Source organism: Tiliqua scincoides, chromosome 4 (genome assembly GCF_035046505.1).
Source record: "Tiliqua scincoides isolate rTilSci1 chromosome 4, rTilSci1.hap2, whole genome shotgun sequence".
Taxonomy (NCBI): domain Eukaryota; kingdom Metazoa; phylum Chordata; class Lepidosauria; order Squamata; family Scincidae; genus Tiliqua; species Tiliqua scincoides.
In genome coordinates, this window is record NC_089824.1 from 148927904 (window position 1) to 148951401 (window position 23498).

At 43.2% G+C, this 23498-nt stretch overlaps 1 protein-coding gene and 1 pseudogene across 1 annotated transcript in view; both read right to left on the reverse strand.

Moving 5' to 3' along the window:
• Window positions 1-23498, reverse strand: part of SGIP1 (SH3GL interacting endocytic adaptor 1) — a 136032-nt gene that overhangs the window by 65512 nt on the left and 47022 nt on the right. The window contains exons 8-11 of the mRNA XM_066624593.1: window positions 6529-6540; window positions 4393-4417; window positions 3167-3218; window positions 867-952 (exon numbers count right to left, since the gene is read on the reverse strand). Coding sequence (XP_066480690.1) covers window positions 867-952; window positions 3167-3218; window positions 4393-4417; window positions 6529-6540 — 175 coding nt within the window. The remainder of the gene's footprint in view (window positions 1-866; window positions 953-3166; window positions 3219-4392; window positions 4418-6528; window positions 6541-23498) is intronic.
• On the reverse strand, window positions 10978-11097 carry LOC136650209 (5S ribosomal RNA; annotated as a pseudogene).

A 23498-nucleotide genomic window follows, 5' to 3' on the forward strand; every position in this document is an offset into this window, starting at 1 on the left:
ATGTCCCACAGACCTTTAGAGAAAAAGTGTCCTATACACACTTTCCTGGCAGTAAACCCCATTGAATACAGTGAGGGAGCTGCATCACATGGTTACCTAGCAACTGCTAAGCAGTTCCTTTCCCACTCATATATCACCACAAGTGTCCATGTATGTCTACTGACCAGTTAACTTCTGTTCCCAGATACACAATTCACCTTTTTTTTTTTTGCGTTTATCTCACAAAGGCTACAATTGTATCCACACTTTCTTGGAAGTAAGCCACATTGAACACAATTGGACTTCTGAGTAGACATGCCTGGTATTGTGCCTTTACTCCAGAGGTTCACAAACTTGCAAGAAGTTTGTGCTCTGCAGTAAATCCTTGTGGGGGCAGGGGGAGGCAGCAATGATCGTGAAACCGGAAGTGGATCGCAATTGTTATTTTCAGTCTCCGCATGTTGGGGAGCCCTGTGGAGGCTGGTGTGGGACTCCCCACACCCCTGGGAGGCTGCAGTGGTAAGTCCTGAGCCCAAGTCCTGAGCCTCTCCAAAGTGATGCGATCCTGGTGATCGCGTTGCTGACTACCCCATTCCCCACCCCTTAACAGGGCAGAGGCCAGGGCTCTCTGGTTGGGGTGACGTGACACCCCAGTTTGAGAACCACTGCTTTACTTTTTGAGAACCACTTGAGAACAGTTTGAGAACCACTGCTTTACAACCATTTGTAATGTGCCCCATGCAACAAGTCAAAAACTGATATAAAAAAATTATAAACCATTTTCTGATTATTTCACACTGAGTAGACGGACACAAAAACCAAAATAAAGTTAACAGCCAAATCAGTGTTGTAACATCAGCAGTCAGCAACACTTGACTTTCACCTACCTTCTAACTTTTCTTCCTCAAATGCAGACTCCAGAGGAGGTCCAAATAGTGGCTCGAGAACCGCATGATCTTCTGGGGCCTTTTTGCTGCAGTGCAATATAGATTTTGCATGATAATTAGTCACACAGGAAGCCTTTTTTTTAGCAGAGGAGAGGCCGAGATTTTATTTTATATGGTAAGAGACAAGGCTTTGCTTATGATCCCAGATACTTGCATAACAAAATGTTGCTGGCATACCTAGTTTTAAATGCTGGTAATTTTTTTTCTTATAAATTTGCCTTTATCATGTGTAGTGGAAATGCAGAAGATACTCCTGAGAAGATAGTGTGTGGTGTCAACAGTGCCCCCCTTGTGTTGACTGGTCTGGGAAGTATAAAGTTAACACCAGAACTTTTGCTTGCAATGGGTGTGGTTTACAGTTGTAACCTAATAGGGATAACGAGGACTTTGGAGATAAAGGTGAAAGAATCATTGGCGGGAGGGGGTGGAGGTAGAACAAGGATTGCCACAGTGCAGGTACTGGAGACTGGGGAGAGAAAGGAGGACCTCTGCAGCTTGAACAGGCGAGCTACCTGCCAATTGCTTTCCAGAGGCGGTGGAGTTTACCAGGGCTTTGCATTTAACTAAGGCTGGCTATATTTGGATAAGGGAAGTGAATTAACCTAAAGTGGGCATAAGGTTTCTAAATCTGGAAAGGGAAGTCAATGGGACATCATGTCTGCAGAGGGAAAATATTCTTTTAAGATGCTCATCACTATGGCATGAGGCAGCAGGAGCCAAGAGAGACTGGGGCACTCAATCATGCTAGAATGTGATTAATGATTATTACCTCTACTTTTCTTGCAAAATTCTTTTAAGTATGAGATATAATACATTCAGAAGTTAGAAAGTGGATTGTGTCTTAATTTCTAAATAATAAATCAAAATGCTGGGATAGGTTTGGGATTGTCTAGAAAAATCAAATCTGGGAAAGTTTATACGTCTGATCCATTTGCTATTGTATAACTGCTAAAGCTGTTAGAATGTTTTTGTTTGTGTGTTTTTGTCTGTATACATATCTTTGACTATGGTTGTTGATGCTGTTTTACGCCAATAAAGATTCCATACATTTAAAAAACTGATTCGAAGGCCCTTCCTTTAACCCCTGGTGTGCAATGGATCTCTAATTTCTCCGTGGTAAAGGAAAAAAAATTATTCACTTCTTAGAGACATTCTTATCTATTCTTACTGTATAGTTTTCAGGGTTGAGTCATGACACTGAAAACCTGATACCTGATGAGAAGCAATTTTGTTACAAGCTTGCCTTGATTTGATAAGAGAATGAATTTTATCAACTCAATTATTATCAGCACACCTACCAGGAATTGTGCCCAGGAATCACTCACTGGGACTGCATACAATGGATGGGCAAAATGGTACATATAATGGACAATGTCCTCAGCTATCTGCCAGCTATAAACACAGCAATGACTGTTACGAAAGACACTGCAATCTCCCTTCCCAGTAGGCTGTAGGCATAATCTGACAATCACCAGTTGTGACAGAACCAAAGGGCTGTAGAAGTCTTTCCCCAAGAGCAGGAAATTAAATCATACAGAATTGGTTCAGATGATGCTTACCAGTATAATCAGCTTCACATGGTAAAAGATGTGCACTACTCACAGAGCATGCACTTCCCTCCCCTTCTCTTGCATCTGGGGGAATTTGGAAAATTTTTCTTAACTGTGTACTGGGGTGCAATGGGTTAGAAGACCTACCCCCCCATAATCAGTTGTGCAAAGGCACTGGGCTTCTTGCACCATGAGTGAGGCAAACTGGGGAGGTTTAACCCCTCATCTTCCCCCTGACTTCAGAGGGGACTGTGGCTGCACCCTTGTCCTTCTCCACAGTGGGGCTTCAGAGGCTTCCCTGGGCACTAGGGTAGATTTCCCATTCCAGGCTGGTCCACCTACAGTGGCCTTCAGCTTCAAGCCACCTCTGCTCTTCATTATCATTCGTCAGGCATTTAAACCCTGCTATCCATTGTACATGCTCCCTCACAGCTGCTCTGTCCACCCCTCCTCTCTGGTACCTGGCTGTAGTTTCTCAATCTCCCTGACAATGAAGGTGCTGTATTGGGTGGAGTTGAGACCCACATGGGTTATCAACTCATGGTTATGAGTGGTTATGTAGTGGGTGCATTTTGGAAAAAATATGTAGGTTAACTGTTATAAAGGTGACAGACTTGCCAACACATCTTTTCTTTTTGAATACAGGGATCCCATACTTTCCATGACTTGAGTAAATGACTGTATCCTCACCTTATAAGCTCCGGAGTTGGTGTTGACCGCCTGGGTCTTGCTATCTCCTCACCTGGTACAAAATACACAATTTTCTCAAAGGATAGACAAGATGATTCAAGAAAATCAGCCACCTTAGTATGCCTCCTCCCCAAATGGGCTCCTTTTCATCATTTAGCATTGTGTATGCATAGAGTGATATTTGAATGATTTGTATTAGAAATAACAATAGAGGATGATGCTGTCTGCTCCTAATATATCCAATGCACTTTATTTTTTATTGCTTATGTAGTACCTTATAAAATAGGTACAAACGTGAACCATGATGTGCTTAAACACAATAATGGTATGCAGACAAAATTTAACAACTATTTCACCAATACCTTTCACCACTCCAGATATCTAAACATCTGCTATTTTAGACCCTATTGTACTGGTTTGTACATTTAGAATTCAATCCTATCCTCCTCCCCCGGCTAATACAGTCGAGCCAAAAGCAAGCAGTGTATTGGAGTGGGAGTGGTTTGGGAGGCTTTGGGAAAAGAAGAATTATTTTCCCTTAGCCCTCCATAAGCCTCTCACTCTACAATGGGTCTCCTCAGACCTATGCTAGCCATGGTGCAAGTCCAAGAAGAAGGATGGAAGGCTTGAAAAAGAAGGGATAGGATCTAGTGCGTGCTGTTGTCACTGGATCCACCCACTCCTGCCGCCTCCCCACCCCCTGTTCCTTTCCCTCTCTGCCCAGTTCTGCCCCTCCCTGCCCACCCCTGCTGCTGCCTTACCTGGTCCAGTGAGTGTGCAGGAACTAGTGACAGATGAGGAGCGCTAACTGCTGCTTGTGACAATAGTCCCAAAATGGCTGTCAACAGAGCACTGTGCGCTCTGCCAGCAACCATTTTACAACAGCAGAAGACTCTTCTGCTGTTATAAACCCCTCCCCCACCATCGAGATTGGGCTGTTTGCCAAATGGAAACACTTCATATGCTTTACAATTCAAAATGTGTCCTCTCATTTTGAGACTGTCAAAAGTGCTATAAATTCATGCTAAATTAAATACTAGTATGTGGGACAACTGAGGACTAAACCCATTGAGGACCATACCATTGAACGAATGCAACCTCTCAAGAATTAGTTATTGAAATTTTAGGGTTTGAAAATTAGGAAGCAATTCTATAACATCTTTGAAGATCCTAAGCAAATCCACCTTCCAGAGAAATACCCTAAAAGTTAGAAAATATGTACTTACTGGATAAATTTCTTTTAATTGTACCCTAAAATTAAAAACAAAAAATACAATTAAACTTCTTTTAATTGTACCCTAAAATTAAAAACAAAAACTAGGACTTCTAGAGTATGTTCAAGGCAGGTGTATAAGACAGTGGTTCTGTTGGAAAGACAGAAAATGAAATATTAATTTGGTTTCATATCCTCCAAGTGTGCATGTTTGTGAAACCTTTTCTATTCATTCACACACAAGAGAAAAGCTGATAAACAGCTTTTCTGGAGATCTGATAAACAGTAATGCATACAGTGCCTAATGATTTCAGGTTCTTAACACTACAAGATGTATAATATGCAGCATTTTTAATTGTAAAGATGCAATTCTGAGCTGCCCAGCATCTTGCGCACTCCAGGCAGCTGCTGCCTCCTCCTCAGGATAAGGGGACATTCGTCCCCTTCCTGCAACTAAATTGAGTAGCCCCACAATGGGTCTACTCGATTCTAGGACAAGCGAAGCCCCACCGGACCGGCCTTCCTCCTTCCCTGTTTCCTCCCCTGGCATACCTCCTCCCCACCTTCTCCCCACTCTCCTTCCACCTCCCCCTGCCCCGGAATGCCTCCTCCCCACCTCCCCCCACCTCTGCCGCTCAGCGGTCTGTGCGACCACTGAACAGTGGAGCTCTGGTGCTCGACCAGAGCTGGGCTAGCAGCGGTGAAGCACCAGCGTGAGGGCCCCCAAAGTGCCTTATGGCACATTTGCGACAGTGCGTGCCAGCGGTGAGCTGGCATGCACTCCAAAGGATTGGGCCCTAAGGTATTCCAGAAAATAAAAATATAAGAGAAACAAACAAGAACACACTTCTGAAAGCAGTAGGAGAATAAACCAAAAAGCATATTTTGAAGGAAGTGTCAGAATGATTGCTGATATGCTCTCCATAATATCAGGCAAACACATGACAAACTTCCTGTGAGTTACTGTTCTTCACACTGTGGTCACCGTTGTACAGCACACTATTCATGCCACATTTCTGCATATATTACTAAGGTGAGAATTTTTCAAGGAAACTTTTGCTCGCACATAGCTCTCTTTAAATCATCTACCATGTCTCAATATCTGGAAGAATTTTTATACCAGAGAAAAGTGACAGAAACACCAAAGACCAAGGAAGAGATATTATCAAGAAGAATAAAATTATTGCTAGCAGAGAAGGCAGAAGACTGATTAAATGGTCCTAGTCAAGCCTACCTTATCAACAGTTATTTTGAAATACTACTACAAAATTTTTACAATATATGTAAAGCACGTGACTTGGCAGTGAGATTACTCATTCTCTTCTCTCATAAAAATGACTCACCACATTCTTTTGAAACCAAGAATGAACTGCAAAGTCAGCACTGTTTACATATTTTAGTTACATGTACGATTTCATTGTTGTAATCAGAAATGGACACTAAATCATAAGGACAGGATATGCTACACAAATGTGGATAAAGCTAGTGCACGTTGCACATTGATTCTATTTCTGGAACTGTAAACCAAATGTGAAAAACCTTGTCAGTACCTCAAAAGCACACCCCCTCAAACATCTTAGAACCAGTTTTAGTTCATTGAACCTGGGCTTCATTTCACTTGTCTACATGTCCGAAGGCCTGCACATATTGGTATGAAATAGTTCTCCACACTCATGAGAACTAACAGATTACTTCATTTTTGATAAAATAACCCTAACAAAAGTCCTTTTGATAGAGAAAAAACAGAGATTCAACTGTGGCATGCAACTTGCAGGTCACTACACTTTGGCTTCATTTTTTTTTCTTTCAAACCTTTGATTGCAGTACTTCCTTGTGTCACTTCATGTTCACATAAAAACAGGTAATGCTATAGAAAGCTATACACACCATGAAAAAATCTTTAATTTTTACACTCTTAAATGTAGCTTAATTTGCTGTACTTATAGTTCACAAAGGGCACAATCCTAACCAGGTCTACTCAGAAGTAAGTTCTATTTTGTTCAATGGGGCTTACTCTCAGGAAAGTATGGTTAGGATTGCTGCCGAAACCAATTAACATTGGATTACGATCACCCCCAGTCATTTCCATGACTGATTTTAACTTGAAAAGGGCTTTTTTTTAACTTTTAACTTTTAAATTTTAACTTACCGGGCTACGCCTCTGTGATTGGCAAAAAAGAGAAAACAGATACCTAGTCAGAGAGTGATAGATCAATGAAAAACTAAACCAAACCAAAACAAAAGATGACTTTGGATAATATGAGAGCTTCCCCTAACTTTATATATAGCAGCATCTTCAAAAGGCAACTTTTGCCGAATTTCCCCCTCTCCAGTGCTGTGAAATTTAATCTGTTTTGTGTTCTTTTAAAAATAATAAGAAAAATAATTGTTAAGATTACTGTATATCCTGCTTTTCAACAAAAAGTTCACAAAGCAGTCTACAGGATTAAACAAATGGTTCCCCATCCCAAAGGGCTCACCCAGCTGTTTGCTGAAATTTTGGAAAGAAGTTAGCCATAAAGTGACCTGAGATCAGGACATCAATAGAAAACCAAGCTCAGACTAAATCATTAAGTGAAACAGGTTCATTATTGAAATAATCTGCTTCTGCATGTCTAATGCAGCTGAAGAGCCCTCTTGACATTTCCAAGGCTTCTCCCCTATGTAGGTAGACCCACAAATGCATCTCCATTCTTGATTCCAAGTTCATTACAAAAAAAGTGTCCCCTAAAAGTGAGTGTATCAAGGCTGAACCCATTACAGTCAATGCTGCCAGAGTATGTATGTAGTACAACCGCTCCTTGGGGCCATCATCAGACTAAAGAATCATTAGAAGGTTCTGCTTCCAGCCATTGTGGGCAGCAAAAGAATACAAAGTACCAGTACCCTTTTGAAGTTTTTATTCGTCTTAGAATAATAGAAGAATTGAAACAGAAGTTTTAGAAATAGAATAGAATTATATTTAATAGAATTAAATTCCTCTTGACCTACAAACTGCTCCCTCCCTGGAAACGGTCTGGCACAGCCTGAAAACATTTTTAGACAAGACTTCTGAGTTCTCAGCCTCTTTAACATCTTTTTCAATATCTGGTTTTCACAGGCTTGGGGTTTTATTAAATTGCTGCTGATGCTCTTTTTTATTGTATATTGTCAAACTGTTGTTTTTTAAAGATGTTTTAAATTGTGGTGGGTTTAATGTTTTAATTGTGTTAATTGTGATTTATGTTTTATTTGTACTTAAGCTATGTTGTAAGCCACCTTGGGTCCTTTCAGAGAGAAGGGTGGGATAGAAATATAATAAAATAAATAAATAAATAAATAAATAAATAAATAAATTCTTCTATTTAACTATCAGCTAGAGCTGTCAGCTATCTACAGTTTCAGAGGATCCTGAATTTGGACATGTTCAACTATGCAGATTTGCTGGTCCCACTCCTACTCAGCAGTATAATTTTAAACTCAGCAGTCAGGCGGATACGTTTGTCTAGGGAGTCCTCCCCACCTTTGTTGAGTCTTCCCCCTTCATAAAGATAAGACCATTTTTTTTTTGTATGGGGAGGACAACTAGCAAGGGAGAGTAGTTATATATGACCCTAAAGGATCTGCTAACAATCAGCAGGAATGTTCAGATAGTTTTCAGAGATAAGGGGGGGGGGGTGTTGCACATCACTAATAACAATGTACTATTTATATCAATCAGTTTTGGCTACAGGCCTTTAACAAGCTGTAATATGATTGCCCAGCTGAAGAGTATAGATGGGGCATCTGATGAATGCCTTTATGAAAATTATGCCTCTGAAATCAATGTATTTCAGAAATACAATCCAAGTTTTTCATTGTTTATTTAAAAACTTCCTTAATTTGAACCAAGACCAAATGTGCAATGGATATTTCCCACAGGCTAACTCCATGTTTTTGATCAAAACACATATGGATTTCTTATGTATGAGACATCTACGAGTTTTTTGCAAGAAAACACGCCCTGGCCAGTATCAGCGTGGACACTCTAGGCCGCCCTCTCTCTGCCACCGTAGAGGCCTCCAGAGGCAGCAAGAGGGTGAGGTGCCCGGGCCAGAGCATCAGTGCGACAGGAGTTGTGCTGGTGCTCTAGGGTGCCCCTGCCTTCTCCTCCTATAAAGGAGGAGGTTGGGGGGCAGCCCAGTCCAGCCCTGAGTCGCTGCCGGAGAGGCAGCTTCTTGCTGCCTCTCCAGAAGTGCTCCTGGGCACCCCTCCTCTGTCAGGAGGAGGCTTTCTTAAAGGGACAGAAGCCGACAAAGCTGCCGGCTTCTCTCACTTAAAAAAAAAAAAAGCAGGTGGGTGGGCTGCAGGGGTAAGGCTTGAGGCAGCGCCCCTGGAGGGTTGGCGCTCAGGGCATTTGCCCCGTTTGCCCCCCTCTAGGTAAGCCAGTGGTTTTGAATCTTTGAAGGTGGTGAGATGGTGCCCTAGACTGGCTCCCAGCAGAGTCACACAGCATTTTCTCCCTGTTTTTGGTTTTAAAGGGCAAGTATCTCTTCTCATTGCTTGTGGCAAGTTGGAGAGACAGCAGCGAAAATGACTTTTCTTGATCTTTTGCTCTATCTGATTGGATGGAGGGAGGGAGGGAGAAGGAGGGAGAAGTTAACAGTGCTTCAATCCTCTTTCCATTGTGGGGGGAAGTGTCATTTGTTTATATAACTGTACATATACCTACTAAGAAATAAGTCCCATTGTGTTTAGTGGGACTTACTCCCAGGAAAATGTGTATAGCAGTGATTCTCAAACTCTCAGGGAGTTTGAAAACCAAGGTAATATTGTTGTGGAGGATGGGGGAACGCAGCAGCGTGATCCCCAGGACTGTGCTGCTGCCAGGGACGAGGGTTTTTTTTCCATTTGCCTATAGCCAGAGCCAGCCTCCTAGGGGGTTCAGAGAGGCTATAGACCCCTCTACAGGTCTCCCTGAACATCTGAATGTCTGGAAAAAAACAACAACACCACCCACTTCCTATCTTCAAAGTGAAACCGGGTGGTTTTTCCTACTTTTTTCGCAGACTTTCGGAGGCTTGGGGCGCCCTGCAGGAGTTTGCAGCCTTCTCGGACCCCCCAGGAGGATGGCACTGGCTGTAGGTAAGTGGAAAAAATCCCTTGTCCCTAGCAGTAGTGTGATCCTGGGGATTATGTTGTTGCCTTCCCTGACACTTTAGGGGCCAGAGACAGGACTTAGGGGCCAGAGACAGGAGCCAGTGTCATGTCCCACCAGTCTCAGAACTCCTGGTGTATAGCATTGCAGAGGGAAGTCGGGGGAAAGGAGGCTCACAATTTGTCTTGGAAACTATCACTTCTCCCTACCCCCTGCTGCCCTGCACCCATGCTCCGTTCCCTTCACAGAGAAACCATCTTCCAAAGCATGGCTAAAAGCAGAACAGGGTGTGTGTGACTGTACTTTGCACCCTTGCTTAACACTTCCATTTGATTCCTTCTTTCAAGAGATCCATGCTGATCTCTTTTACATGCCATGAACTACAGGATGGAGGTGAGTGCTTCAATCAGAGCAGCAGCCTGTGCAGCAAGCTTTCCAGAGCTGAAAGGGAAGTTTGCATCATGGAGATAAACACACACATGCTCAGTGCAGAGAGGTGAAGAGAGGGCAGCTGGTGAGAACTGTAGCTCTGTGCAAAAGGTACTGCTGTGTCCTCTTCTCACCCCCTCTGTTCCAAAGCAAATGGATGAAGGCTTTCCCAGCTCTCCTCCCTGCCTGCAATTCCAACTGATTCACAGAGCAAGACAGTGGCACTACACTTTTTTCTCCAAAAGCAAGGAAAGGGGTTTTCTGACACAATCCTGTGTGTGTACGCAGTAGAAAGCACAGAAAATAAACAGCATGTGAATCCTGCTGTCACTGGCAACAGCAGGATGTTTATGGCCCACAGAACAGCAAACCCTCAGGGGAAGCTCCAACCCCTTTTGGCTGACAAATGCTGCCAGGAGGCTGTTGCTGTTCAGTCATTAAGTTATGTCTGACTCTTCATGACCCCATGGATGCCAGGCCTTCCTGTTTACCACTAATTTCTAGAGTTTGTCCAAATTCATGTTCATGCTATCTAACTATCTATCTAACCATACTATCTAACCATCTCATCCTCTGCCGTCCCCTCCTCCTTTTGCCTTCAATTTTTCCCACCATTAGAGTCTTTTCCTTCTCATGAGATGACCAAATCATTTCAGCTTCAGCATCTGTCCTTCCACTGAACAGTCAGAGTTGATTTCTCATAGGATTGCTGCCAGGATTCATGCCAGGATATATGCAGACACAGGAAGGCTGCTGAAGGATGCTTGGCAGCACAGGACGAAGGATTAGTGTGACTTTTGTCATGAAGATAGCTCTGGACTGCAGTGAAAATGTGGTCATAAATTCCATATGAGTTGAAACGCATGGATGTGATTCATGGAATAGTTGCACATTTGTTCTGGGTCTTAGATTCCTCATTACTAATTTTGATGAGATTGTAAGGACAACAGCATTCAAAATGCACAAGGATCAATCTGAAATCATCCTGAACAACAAGTCAAAGAATTTCAAGTAAATGGTTGGCAACCTTCAGTCTCGAAAGACTATGGTATAAGCCTATAGCACCCGGTATTCCCAGGTGGTCTCCCATCCAAGTACTAACCAGGCCTGACCCTGCTTAGCTTCCAAGATCAGACGAGATCAGGCATTTGCAGGGTAACAGTTGCTAAGTAAATGATTAAGTACAATTGAAGCTACAGTGTGGGTGTATTGTTGGCTGTGAGCTCTTCAGCTCATCTCTCACACAGTTTCATTAACTTCAATGGAACTATGCCAACGTACACTGGCCAAGAATTTGTCAATACCTATCTTCCCCTCTTTCTTTCCACTAAACAACTGACTGTCATTTCTAATAAACAGTGACATTTCAGGTTATGTTTCGGGGAAGAGTACAAACTAGTAAATGCCACTAAAATAGGCCAATTCAGGCAACCTGATCCAAAGTTTGTTGAGCCTGTGCATTAGGGATCATGGTTTCATTTAACTACAGTTGCATATATTGTCCAAACCAGGGAGTTGTGGTTTAATTATGGGTTACAAACCATGATGGGAAACCAAGATTTTTGTTGTTGTTTGAAAGCCACAACTCCTGAGCTCAGGTGATACATAGAGTTGTGTGGTTCAACAAAAACAGATCATTTATACAGGTGTGCACCTCTTAAGGATGGGGATATGTTCTCCTATTCCCCCTTGTTATGCAATTAGGCCATTAAGTGAACATTCAATCCAATCTATTGCCTTTTGTTGTGTAAACAGACACTCCCTGCCAGACACTAGCTGGTTCCACAGGCTACTGGAGATAGATAGCCTCTTCTTTGCATTAAGAGCCTCTTTGTTGTGTAGACAGGCACTCTGTTGCAGGCTATGGGAGACTCAATTGCCTCATTAAGAGCATCTTTATTGTGCTTTGACCACCTTCATAGGTGCAGACTGTCATTAATCCAAGGGTTGTTAAGCTGCGCACACCTGTATTTAGGAGTTGAGATAAGGGAAGGGGGGAAGAGAGCTGTCAGATTCTGAGCCATGTTCACAACTAGTTTGCTGGGTTGTCTGAACAATCCCATAGCCTCAGATTACATTAACATTTTATTTCCCAATAGTGGAATCCCAGACCACAAGCGCATACAATTTAAGGCTACTACTTCTACATAACAGCACAGATAGCAGCTATGTTCCAACAAAGCATGATACAATCAAGTCTCTGAGCTGCACTGTAGCCTTCATATTGTTGAGAAACTTCACATGAGAGATTAAAGTAGAGAAATGAGAAAAACTAGCCCAGGATCAGTGTGTCTGAAGTAAGAGTTTTTGGGCATTAAAGGATGGCACATGGTGAATTATTTAGTTTAATATTCAGTTTTCACCACCAGGGGAGTAGAACCATTTGGATTTTAAATTTTGATACAAAGCATCAAGGACTGTGTGATTCAGCTGCCTTTTAGGGAGGTTTAAAACAAATAAATCTAATACCTTTATTATGGAAAAATTGTTAACTGAGCACTTCTCAGCACAGGTGCTTTTCAGTGATGGCACCAACTAATAAAAGTCCTAGAAAACCTGTGAGCCTTAAAAGACCAAATGTTTTCTGAAGAAGCTAGAAAAATCAGCAGTAGAGCTACTGGTTGGATCAGAAAATGTATGGAGTACACATTTATTCAAACATTATAAGGATATCAACATTTAACTTCCTATTCAGTATTTTCCCTCACAGAAGTAAACCCAAAGCTATTACTGTATAATCTACATATTTCTTTACATGCAATGTTAGTTGCACAAAATATAGTCAAAACAATCATAGTGTAAGCCAAATGAACAGAAGCTAATACCCATAAATAATAAAATTTTGAATTTTACATCCTTGATTCGAAAGACAAAGACTTTGTCCTATAGGTTTAAAAAGTTATAGGTAAACAATACTTTCAAGAAAAATGATAGAGAAGTTAGGGAAAAATAAAAGTTCTCTTACCGGACTTTTCCTCTATAGAATGCATTCACAAATAAAAGAAAAATATAAGGTATTTTCTACCAAGAAGAAACTTAAATGAAAATAAAAGGTCAATTACCATAAAATGAAAAATTAAGAAACTTAATAATAATAATAATAATAATAATAATAATAAAACTTTATTTTTATCCCGCCCTTCTCCCTAACGGGACCCAGGGCGGCTAACAACATATTAAAAAACAATAGAATTTAAAAAACATTAATACAAACAGATAAAAACATTTAAAAACACACTACAGGGCCATAAAAACAGTAGTCAGATTAAAAGAGTAAAAGAGCAGATCACCGAGGAATCAAGCCTGTAAAACTAAAAGATGTATAAAAAGTTAAGAAGGCCAGAAATCAGAAGGCTTGTTTAAACAACAGTGTTTTCAGGCCTCGCCGAAAGCTCTCAAGAGAGGGAGCCATTCTCAAGTCAAGGGGAAGGGAGTTCCATAATGTTGGTGCCACTACCGAGAAGGCCCTATTTCTTGCAGCCACCCCCCGGACCTCCTTGGGTGGCAGCACTTGCAAAAAGGCCTTCTCTGATGACCTGAGATGGCGAGCCGGATTGTACGGGAGTAGGTGGTCTCTAAGATATCCTGGCCCAGAGCAGTATAGGGCTTTAAAGGTCAAAACCAGCACCTTGAATTGGGCCCGGAAACGAATGGGCAGCCAATGCAGCCCCCGGAGAAGCGGGCTGACAGAGTCAAACCGCCTGGCTCCGGTGACCACACGGGCCGCCGCATTCTGTACTAATTGTAGTTTCCGAACCGTCTTCAGGGGCAGCCCCACATAGAGCGCGTTACAGTAATCTAACCTCGATGTCACCGTGGCATGGATCACCGTGGCCAGGTCTGCACGATCCAAGTACGGTCGCAGCTGGCGCACCAGCCGAAGCTGAGCAAAGGCCCCCCTAGCCACAGCCGCCACCTGGGAATCCAGGAGCAGCTGCGAATCCAGGAGGACCCCCAAGCTGCGAACCTGCTCCTTCAGAGGGAGTGCAACCCCATTCAGAGCAAGTTGATAATCCAGCACCTGCATCGAGGATTTCTGAACCAGGAGAGCCTCTGTCTTATCCGGATTTAATTTCAGCTTGTTAGCCCCCATCCAGATCCTCACTGCTTCCAGACAGCGCTCCAGGCCCTCAACCGCCACCTTGGAGTCTGGAGGAAAGGAGAGATAGAGCTGGGTGTCATCAGCATATTGATGACACCTCACTCCAAACCCCCGGATGACCTCTCCCAGCGGTTTCATGTAGATATTAAATAGCATGGGGGACAGAATTGAACCCTGCGGCACCCCGCACCTCAAGGGCCAGGGTGTCGAACAGGCATCCCCCAGCACCACCATCTGGGACCGACCCTCCAAGTAGGAGTGGAACCACCGCAAAACAGTGCCTCCAACTCCCAACTCGGCCAATCGGCCCAGAAGGATACCATGGTCGATGGTATCGAAAGCCGCCGAGAGGTCCAGCAGGACCAACAGGGACGCACTCCCCCTGTCCAGTCCCCGGCGTAGGTCATCCACCAAGGCGACCAAGGCAGTTTCCGTCCCAAAGCCCGGTCTGAAACCAGATTGAAAAGGATCCAGATAATCCGCTTCATCCAAGACCCTCTGGAGTTGGGACGCCACTACCCGCTCAATTACCTTGCCCAGAAACGGGATGTTGGAGACTGGCCGATAGTTATTCAACACAGTGGAATCCAGGGAGGGCTTCTTCAGGAGGGGGCGAACCACTGCCTGCTTCAAGGCGAGCGGCAATGTCCCCTCCATCAAAGAAGAGTTGACCACCCTCCCCGTCCACTCAGCCAGTCCCCCCCGGGCCGCTCTAATCAGCCAAGCTGGGCAAGGGTCAAGCAGGCAGGCAGACGGCCTCACACTCCAAAGGAGTCTGTCCACATCCTCAGGCTGCACAAGCTGAAAAGAATCCCACAATACTGGACAAGCAGTTGCCAAGGGGACATCAACAGACATTGTCCAATCTTAATAGTCCAATCTTGAACAGACTTAGAAGTACATATTATGGATTTCAATGAACTTATTTCCAGGTAAATATGCTTAGGATTGCAACATAAGCAAGCTAAAACATTAACAGCCTTAAGTTTAACAACACATGCACAAGAATAAAGAAACACATGTAAGAGTCCTTATTTAAAAGGAATGCAAACAACATATATGCAGCCTGACCCATGCTATACATCTTTACTCCAAAGTAAGTTTCATTAAACTTTGCAGCCTAGTTAAATATTATTGGTATATCAAGGAAGCATTAATTACATTTAAACAGAAAACTATAACCCCAAACAAAAATGTTTTTAAAATATGCGTATAGCCCTAAACTGCCATGATACCATATTACTAGACAAACATCAAACAAATTGGGAGTCAGTCTGATGATCTTCAGAAGTTGTGCCCTTTGGAAAATAGTGAACCTGTTTTCATTTTCTTTACAGTAGGTACTGGCAAGAAAGTTGTGTGTGATTGAAAGCTAGTGACTGAAAGTTTATTTGCATCTGATCCACGAGAAGCTCTTTGATTTTAAAATTAAACCTTTGCTATTAATTCTTGCATAAGCATTTTGCTTATCTCTGCTTTGAGCTACAGCTGTTTTGTCAGCTAAACAGATACCGGTACAGTTGATTTGACACAAGAAAACACCTGGAAAATGCCAGTCCTTGGTTACTGTCAACCGATTTACCCCAGCTAATAAGGATTTTAAAATAAACCATCAGAGAACAAGAGATGAAATTCAGAAAGCAATGAAAGACACATGCATAAACTGGGGGTCCCCAAACTCTGGCCCATGGACTGCATCCAGCCCAACAGCACATTTTGATCAGCCTGCTCTGCCCTGCAGCATTATAATTACATGCAATCCCCCTGTAACGTCCATGGAGGGAGGAGGCCCCTTCCCTGGGGTTGTTACCAAGCACGAGGGGCTTACCCAGTCGATGAGTAGTGGTTGGCAGTGAATTAAAGGATGGGAAGCAGGTATGCTAGCTCTACACAGGCGGTTTAATTGCATCAACCGTTTTACATTCATGTGGACCGTTACTGCACGGCCCACTGCACTCTATGCTGACTTGTGCCGTCGTCATCTGATCGGCCCAGGACCCGGCCCTTCCAGCTCCTTGGCGGTTCCAACCCAAGCTTCCTGGCCAGGGTCTCTTGGCCCAGAGCCCGGGTTCTGGAGGGCCACAACCCTGCTGGCTGGGGTCAGGCTGGCTGGCCTTGGGAAGCCCCACGGTACCTCTGTGCTGGATCCTCAGTCAGTTAGCCACCATGGGGTATAGTTGGCAGCAAGTGCCTGGCTCGAAAACCCAGTCTTTCCAGGGTACGCCCTCTGGGTCCGGGCAGGTCCTGGGTCAGGGAGGTCCCTGCCCCAGCCTCCTCTCTCCAGAGGCTGGACCACAGCCCCTTCCCTTTGGAGGCCTCTCTCTTTCCCCTCAGGCAGGGGAGACTTTCCCCCTCTGGCTTCACTCTGACCTTCCACCCCTCTGGAGAGGAGCAACCTCCCTCTTCCCTCTCCAGGCTCCTTATGAGGCCAACCTCAGGTCAGTCCAGCCCCACCCCTCCTGACCAGGTGTCTGCCTGTCCCCAGCTGTTCCTTGTCCCTACTCCCAGGTAGGTGTTCTACAAGAGCCCCCAGTCCTGATAACACTTGGGGCTTGCTCCCGAGTAGGCCTCAACTCTAGAGGAGATCCCTGCTCCCAGGGAACTCCTGGCCACCCGGACTGCGCCCAGGTAACACCCCCCCAACCTTCCTCTTCTTTCCTCTTCCACCACCATGCACCCTACTCCTCTCACACAATGAAGGAACTGATTGACTGGGTCACTCTAGCTAAGAGACCCACTTTGGGGGGGGGGGGGAGAGCGAGAGCATGCAAGTACTTGAGAGCAAGTAACAGCAATAGGAGAATATTTTATGAGAATAGCAGAACATTTTTCTCCTATTGTAAAAAATTTTTTATATATTATCTTCTGTAATTGACCCACTCTAGCCTATCATAGCAGAAAGAACGACAGCACAAAGCTATGCACAGGCTACTTAGAATTAAGTCCCTTTGTGTTCAGTGAGGCTTACTCTCAAGAAAGTTCACATAGGATTGTAGCCTGAGTGATGTAGTCCTGGAAGTGAAAGGATTTGGGTTCCCTGCATAATTCTGTCCTCTGCCTAAGCAGGCTAGCACTGCAAGTCTACCACATCACTGGACATTAAAGCACTGCATTTCCTCTGGTAATCTAATAGAAAGCGATTACAGCTCAACAGAAGGCTCTGAATACATCCTACACAGGAAGAAGTCTCTCATTGAACCTCATTGTCAATAAAAAGTGATTCACTGGCCATCTGCTTACGGAATAGGATGAGCACGTTTCACAAGATCATTCTTCTCATGCAATTCACATACCAACAGAGGTTTTATCTAATATGTTCATTTCTGGTAACAACTTTCATTTTCAAACACATCGATTCTTACCTATTATCCCAATTCTTTTCATTTTCAGATATTACAATACCCAACAAGTCCTAAATGCTTCCAATGTGCTAAAGCAACAAAATACAGATATGACAGGCCCCCCACTGTACTTCTCTATGTTTGAGCAGATGGCCATTGTCTGAAGGAGGCTATAGGGCAGAGCAAAGCACTACTAAGTCTATTAGCTTAATTGACACTGAGGGAGAAGTGACTACATATCCAAAAGATAAAAATAGGCCATGGAAAAAGCAGAAAAGAAATGTTCTATCTCTGAACGGTGACTTTGATATGAGAATTCTCAGTTTACTAATCTGTTACTCCAGTTATGTGGTAATTTCCCTGAGGTTGGCAGTAATTCCATCTAAGTTTAAAACCACCTTGGAGGAATGCGTTCTGTATATGTTACAAATGATACAAAATCTACAGTGGTACTATACAAAACTCAAACATATTTACATTGGAAATGGAGAAAAAGGTTGAAATGGAGAAAACATTGAAATAAGATTTTGGTAGAGAAAGGAATGCAACAGTCTCATACGTGCACAATTTTCAAACGCTTTCAGTCAACAGTCTCTCAGTTATTCATATAATGTACATTCATTTTTAAAAATAAGTGTTTGCACTCCCTATGCCACACTGATAATATTTAGAAATTGCATGTTTCATTGAAGAACCACCTCTCCTCCTATGAGTCTGTCTGCCAACTTTATTTAAAATCAGAGGCCCTGCTCCATGTTCCCCTAGCGGCGGAGACAAGTGACAGGTACCACAATTGAGAGGGCTCTAGGTTGTGGGATTCCCTGCTCCACGAGGCTCCTCCCACCAATCCCTCACCTTTGAATTTTTGACATCTGGTGAACACTGGGCATTTAATTTAGACTGATGGTACTCTTCCCCTCCCATGAGTGTATAATCCTGCACTGGTTCTCAGTTATTAGTTGTTGTTTTTTTGACACTGTAAATATTACTTTTTACTGATTCTTTGTTTTCTTATTTTTGTTACGTATTTTAAATTAATTATGATCTGCCTTTTTAGGGCTCTCAAAGGCAGCATACAAATGCCTGGTTAAATAAATAAAAATAGGAACAGTGCATAATGAAATGTGCTTTTTGGGTCAAAATAAATTTGGCAGGGCCACTGTACACATGTCTAGTTCAATGGTGAGTCTTATTTTAAAATGACAAAGAAGGCACAGGAGAGCTGTACCACTCTCCCATCATGTGTCACATTTTGCTGTTGGTTGCTCCTTACCTTTTTCTCCATTTTCAGTTCCAGTGCTAGAAGATAACCAGAAATGGAGAAATGTGGCTGAAGCAATTAACTGTGTGTATGTGGAGGGGGGGGGATTAAGGTGGGGTAGGGGAAAGGTTCAGCACTGTCCCCTACATGCTCATTTCACTGTTAGGGACTTCCACCACCTCCCCTTTTATAGGTGAACAAGGAAGACACGTTTTTTTTAAAAAAAACAAAAACAAAAAACCCACAGTTGCCATTACTGCATTTCTTTCAGTCCTAAATTTTCTATTTAAAAATCTCAGAGAGGGTTACAAAAGACTGGAGTTAACAATGAGCAAGCAGTAAGGATGGGCTGAGGAGAGCCAAGAGAATGCATTTAAGGTGAGAGGGCTAATGTGGTTCTGAGAAGGCTTTGTTGAATAAGAAGGTCATAGTGAGAGGAGCTATTCTAGGTAAAAGAAATAGTATGATAGAAGACAAGGAAGGAATCCAAAAGTATGTGAAAGTAAGGTTAAAAATGAACCCATTTTTTAAATTGACAGCATCAAGTCTCGCTGAACATGGAAAACTGTTCTTATTCTCTATAGACAAATTTCGGATCTTTGGATTTTCAGCCATGTCTGATTCCCATTTAGAATGCTTTGGAGCATCCAGGAAGACATCCTGGTAACAGAAGCATACTATAAGCTGTAATAATGGGACTGGATTTACCCCAAAGTATCTCAAAAATCAATGTGCCATCACCTACTGAGTTAGGGAGCAGTAGGAATTCCAAGTGTTATGGGGGAAGGACCTAACTGAGGTACAGAATCACTGCTCTGTCAGCTTCCAGTCTTTCCCCACCCAACTCCTCTGGAGCAGTGGTCTTTAACCTTTTTGTGCCACGACTTTAGCGAGCAAGCAAGCAAACGACTTGGACCCCACCTTTGATTCCGCCCCTCTCCCAGTCCCTAACTGCCCACTCCCCACTCTCCTTGCACTGTTCACCATAGCCAAATATTCTTATTAGAGAGAACAGAAAAAGTTACCATGAAGCCTGGCACCTTGTGCTAAAATGAAAGCTATTTTAGCACAATTGCCAAGAACCTGAGCAGGACTGGGACACAGCCCCCTGTCCCTGAAGGGGTACATCAGATCCCTCTCCCTTTACTTGGTGATGCTCTAGTCCAGTGATCTTCAACCTTTTTCATTCCCATAAGTTGCCATGCCACCACAACTGAGGTTTCACGACCCCACTGGGTTCCAAACTCAAGGTTGAAGAACACTGCTTCAGAAGGTCACCACATACCTTTATAGTAGGCTAACTAAGAGGCCTGTGACAATAATGTGGGGCAAGTAACAATAATGAGGTACAATTGTGAATGCTTTCTCTGATGGCCCCTGCCTCCTGATTCTCAGCACACCCTCCCTTGTATCAGTATCTAGGTTGTAAGTCACTCAGGACAAGGACCAGTCTTTTCACTCTGTCAAGTGCCACGTATACAGTGAAATAAGAAGAAGGAGGAGGAGGAGGTAGGTTAGAATCCCCTAAATAAGGGCACAGCAAATTTGTTAATTTAAAAGATAGATATATTAACAAAACCATATAGAACATAGAACTGCAAACTAGTAAGTAAATGATTAAATGTTGGTTCTAACTTCTGATACTTATCCTAGCTCATCTAATAGGCAGGTATGCTTTATCTTACATAACTGCAGAAGATTCACATTAAGAGGCACTTGTGAGACTAGATTCAAAAGTCGTTCTCTGCCTTCTTGGAAGAAAGCACAGCTATAGATTTCAAAAATTTTCTAACTCCAACTATTAGCCCCCTAGCCTCTTGGGCTGTATATATTGGGCAGGTGTGAAACGAAAGGTCAGCCTATGTTTGCAACATGCACGTTTGCTCCTTAGGAAGGCATTCAGGAGGTCAGGTAGAGACTCACAAATAACATGTTATTAATTAATTTATTTATTTAAAAATGCATACCCAATGTCTTACCCAACGATAAGAAACTATAACAATAATAATAAAGAAGTGGGGAACAGCATTAGGAATCACAAGATTTGAGTAGGCTGCTAAGAACCATAACCAGGGGCATTTAAAACTTTAGCCAGACAGGTCTAAAAGCTACCTCTCCCGCACTCAAATACACAAACCAAGTATTCAAGTTATATGGTGCAAGTCAACAAGAAGTAAACCTGCCATTACACCAGAAATATATTCTGGAATTCATTTTAATACTTAAGCTAGTCTCATCAGTGGCGTAGCTAATGATCATGTAGCACGGTGCCAAGCTCAAAATGTTACCCCGGAAGTGATGTCACAACTGGAAGTGACATCATGCCTGGGCTTTTTAAAAAGTGAAAATTGGGAGGAACCCACCTCCTCCCCCCAGCAGCTCACCACCCACTTGCTCTGCTGCCTCCCTCCAGTCAGTGGCATAGCTAAGAAATCTATCTGCTATCTGGGATCAAAGAAGATTTTGTAACCCCCCGCATGGCAAAATCAATTTTAATTAAGTACAGTGGTGCCTCGCATAACGAAATTAATCCGTTCCGCAAGTCCTTTCGTTATGCGAGTTTTTCGTTTTGCGAAGCGCGTTTTCCCATAGGAATGCATTGAAATTTAATTAATGCGTTCCTATGGGCAAGAAAAGTCAGAACAAAGTCAAATTTGGTTTACAAAGTGTTTATTAAGTGCTCTTTAAAGGCATACATACTGTACTGAGGATTTCAAAAACAGGGGGATGCTGAGTGGGGAGCTTGATTCCAATACAAGTGGGGGGGGGAGCAGAACTCTATACAGACCAGTGCAAAAACAAGGGAAAGGTGTGGGGGAGGGAAGATCTCTAAATAGACATCACAGCAAGACCAGTGCAAAACCCCTTGCACACAGAACCAACAGATGGAAGTTGGGGGGGGGGGGAGATCTCCATACATACCAGTGCAAAAACAGGGGAAAGGTAAGTCAGCCCCAGTAGAGTCAATGGGGCTCACTCCAGGGATGCGTGGACAGGAGAGAAGCCTCCCTGGGCTCACTCCCTGGGCTCCTTCCCTAGGCTCACTCCCTGGGCTCACTCCCTGGGTTCCCTGGGCTCCTTCCCTGGGCTCACTCCCTGGGCTCCTTCCCTAAGCTCACTCCCTAGGCTGAGATGAGAGAGAGGCTGGGATGCTCCAGGATTGCGGGGGGGGGGGAAGAGAGAGGCTGCGATGCTCCAGACTTGGGGAGAGAGAGGGCTGTGATGTTCCAGGCTTGCGGGGGGCACAAAAACGGGCGGGAGCAAGAATGTGCAACCCCTGACAGGCACACAGGAGCCTGGCCCTGTGAGTGAGTGAGTGAGTGAGGGGTGGTGAAGAGAGCGTAAGTGTGTGTGTGAGAGGGAGGAAGGGATGCTGACTGACCCGCTGCTGCGCGAGGAAACCCCAAGAACTCATCATCCTTCCTTAGGGTGAATGTGAGCATAAACCAGCATGACAATCCTCCCCCTTCCTTAGGGTGAATGTGAGCATAAACTGGCATGAAGATCCCCCCCTTAAGACAAACAAAAACAAAAACAAAAAAAATTCATCTTGCGAAGCACGGGTCATAAAAATTCGTTGTGCGAGTTACCAAACTTTGCTAAACGCTTTCGTTATGCGAGTTTTTCGCTGCGCGGAGCATTCGTTATGCGAGGTACCACTGTAAATAAAAAGTTATTGGTTCCATGCTGTATCATAACAACATCTCACAGGCACTCAGAACAATCAGTCTCATAGGTCAGTTTGGACTTAAACAAATCCATTTTTTGTTCCACAAGGCAGTTGTATTTTCATTTTCTGGTTAATTGGCCATAACTTTTAATAGAATACAGGTATTCCAATGCGGTTTGTTTCATTGCATTCTGCATTAAATTACCTTTCCAATGATATATAACATGATGGTATTATTCATGCATACCAGGATTTTCACAATTTTGGTCACTAGTGTCAAACTCAGTTTATTGCCCCCCTAAAGCTTGATGCCCGGCGCAACTGCTACCCTCTGCACTCCCTTAGCTACACCACTGAGTTTCATAATTACATGGTTTTGTATTATAGACAAAGCAAAACTTTTCTCTGAAGTGCACTGCAATAGTGAGAATGATCACTTGAATACAGTAGGGAAGAAAAAAGCAACTTTAAAGAAGATAACTTATTTGAAGAAATCCAGTCATACATTGACTGCCTGTGTCAAAAAATGCAGTTGTTGGCTTGTTGGACAATCCGTGCCAATCCGTTCCTTGTTGAACAATCCACCTTAAGCTTTGCTTACTTTCTATCATTCTATTTAAATTTGAACCAGTGACCTAATGATGTCCACCAAACCATTGCAAATGACTTTTGTGTGTGAACACACTCACCCATGTGTATGCAGTCAGAAGTACATGGCCTTTATAATCTGTGCAATGCAGAAGTGTGTTGTAGCAATTGGAAATTTGTCAAGTCAAAATTCCAACAAAGGCAAATTTTAAATAAAATATATGTGGATCTACTATAGGATGGTGCCATGGAGAACTGATTACAAGTACTATTTACCATCAGAATATCAAAAACAAAACCTACAAAACCTACCTATGCTTTCATAAACTAGATTAAAGCCAATGAATTTTTGCCAACTAGGTGTTCCATTAGTAAACCAGATGTTATTTCTATTGGTCAAATAGAATAAAGTATCTAGCATTAAACATAGCTGTACCTCCAAGAATAATAAACTGGCACCATTTAATGATAATTTGAAGAAATATCACCGTCACCCCCTCCAAAACATACAAAGATTTGCTCCATTACAGAGTTTATATCAATGGCCATTTGCTTGGCATATACCCCAAGGTACTGTATGGTGTAATTATACTATTATTCTGTCCAGCCTCC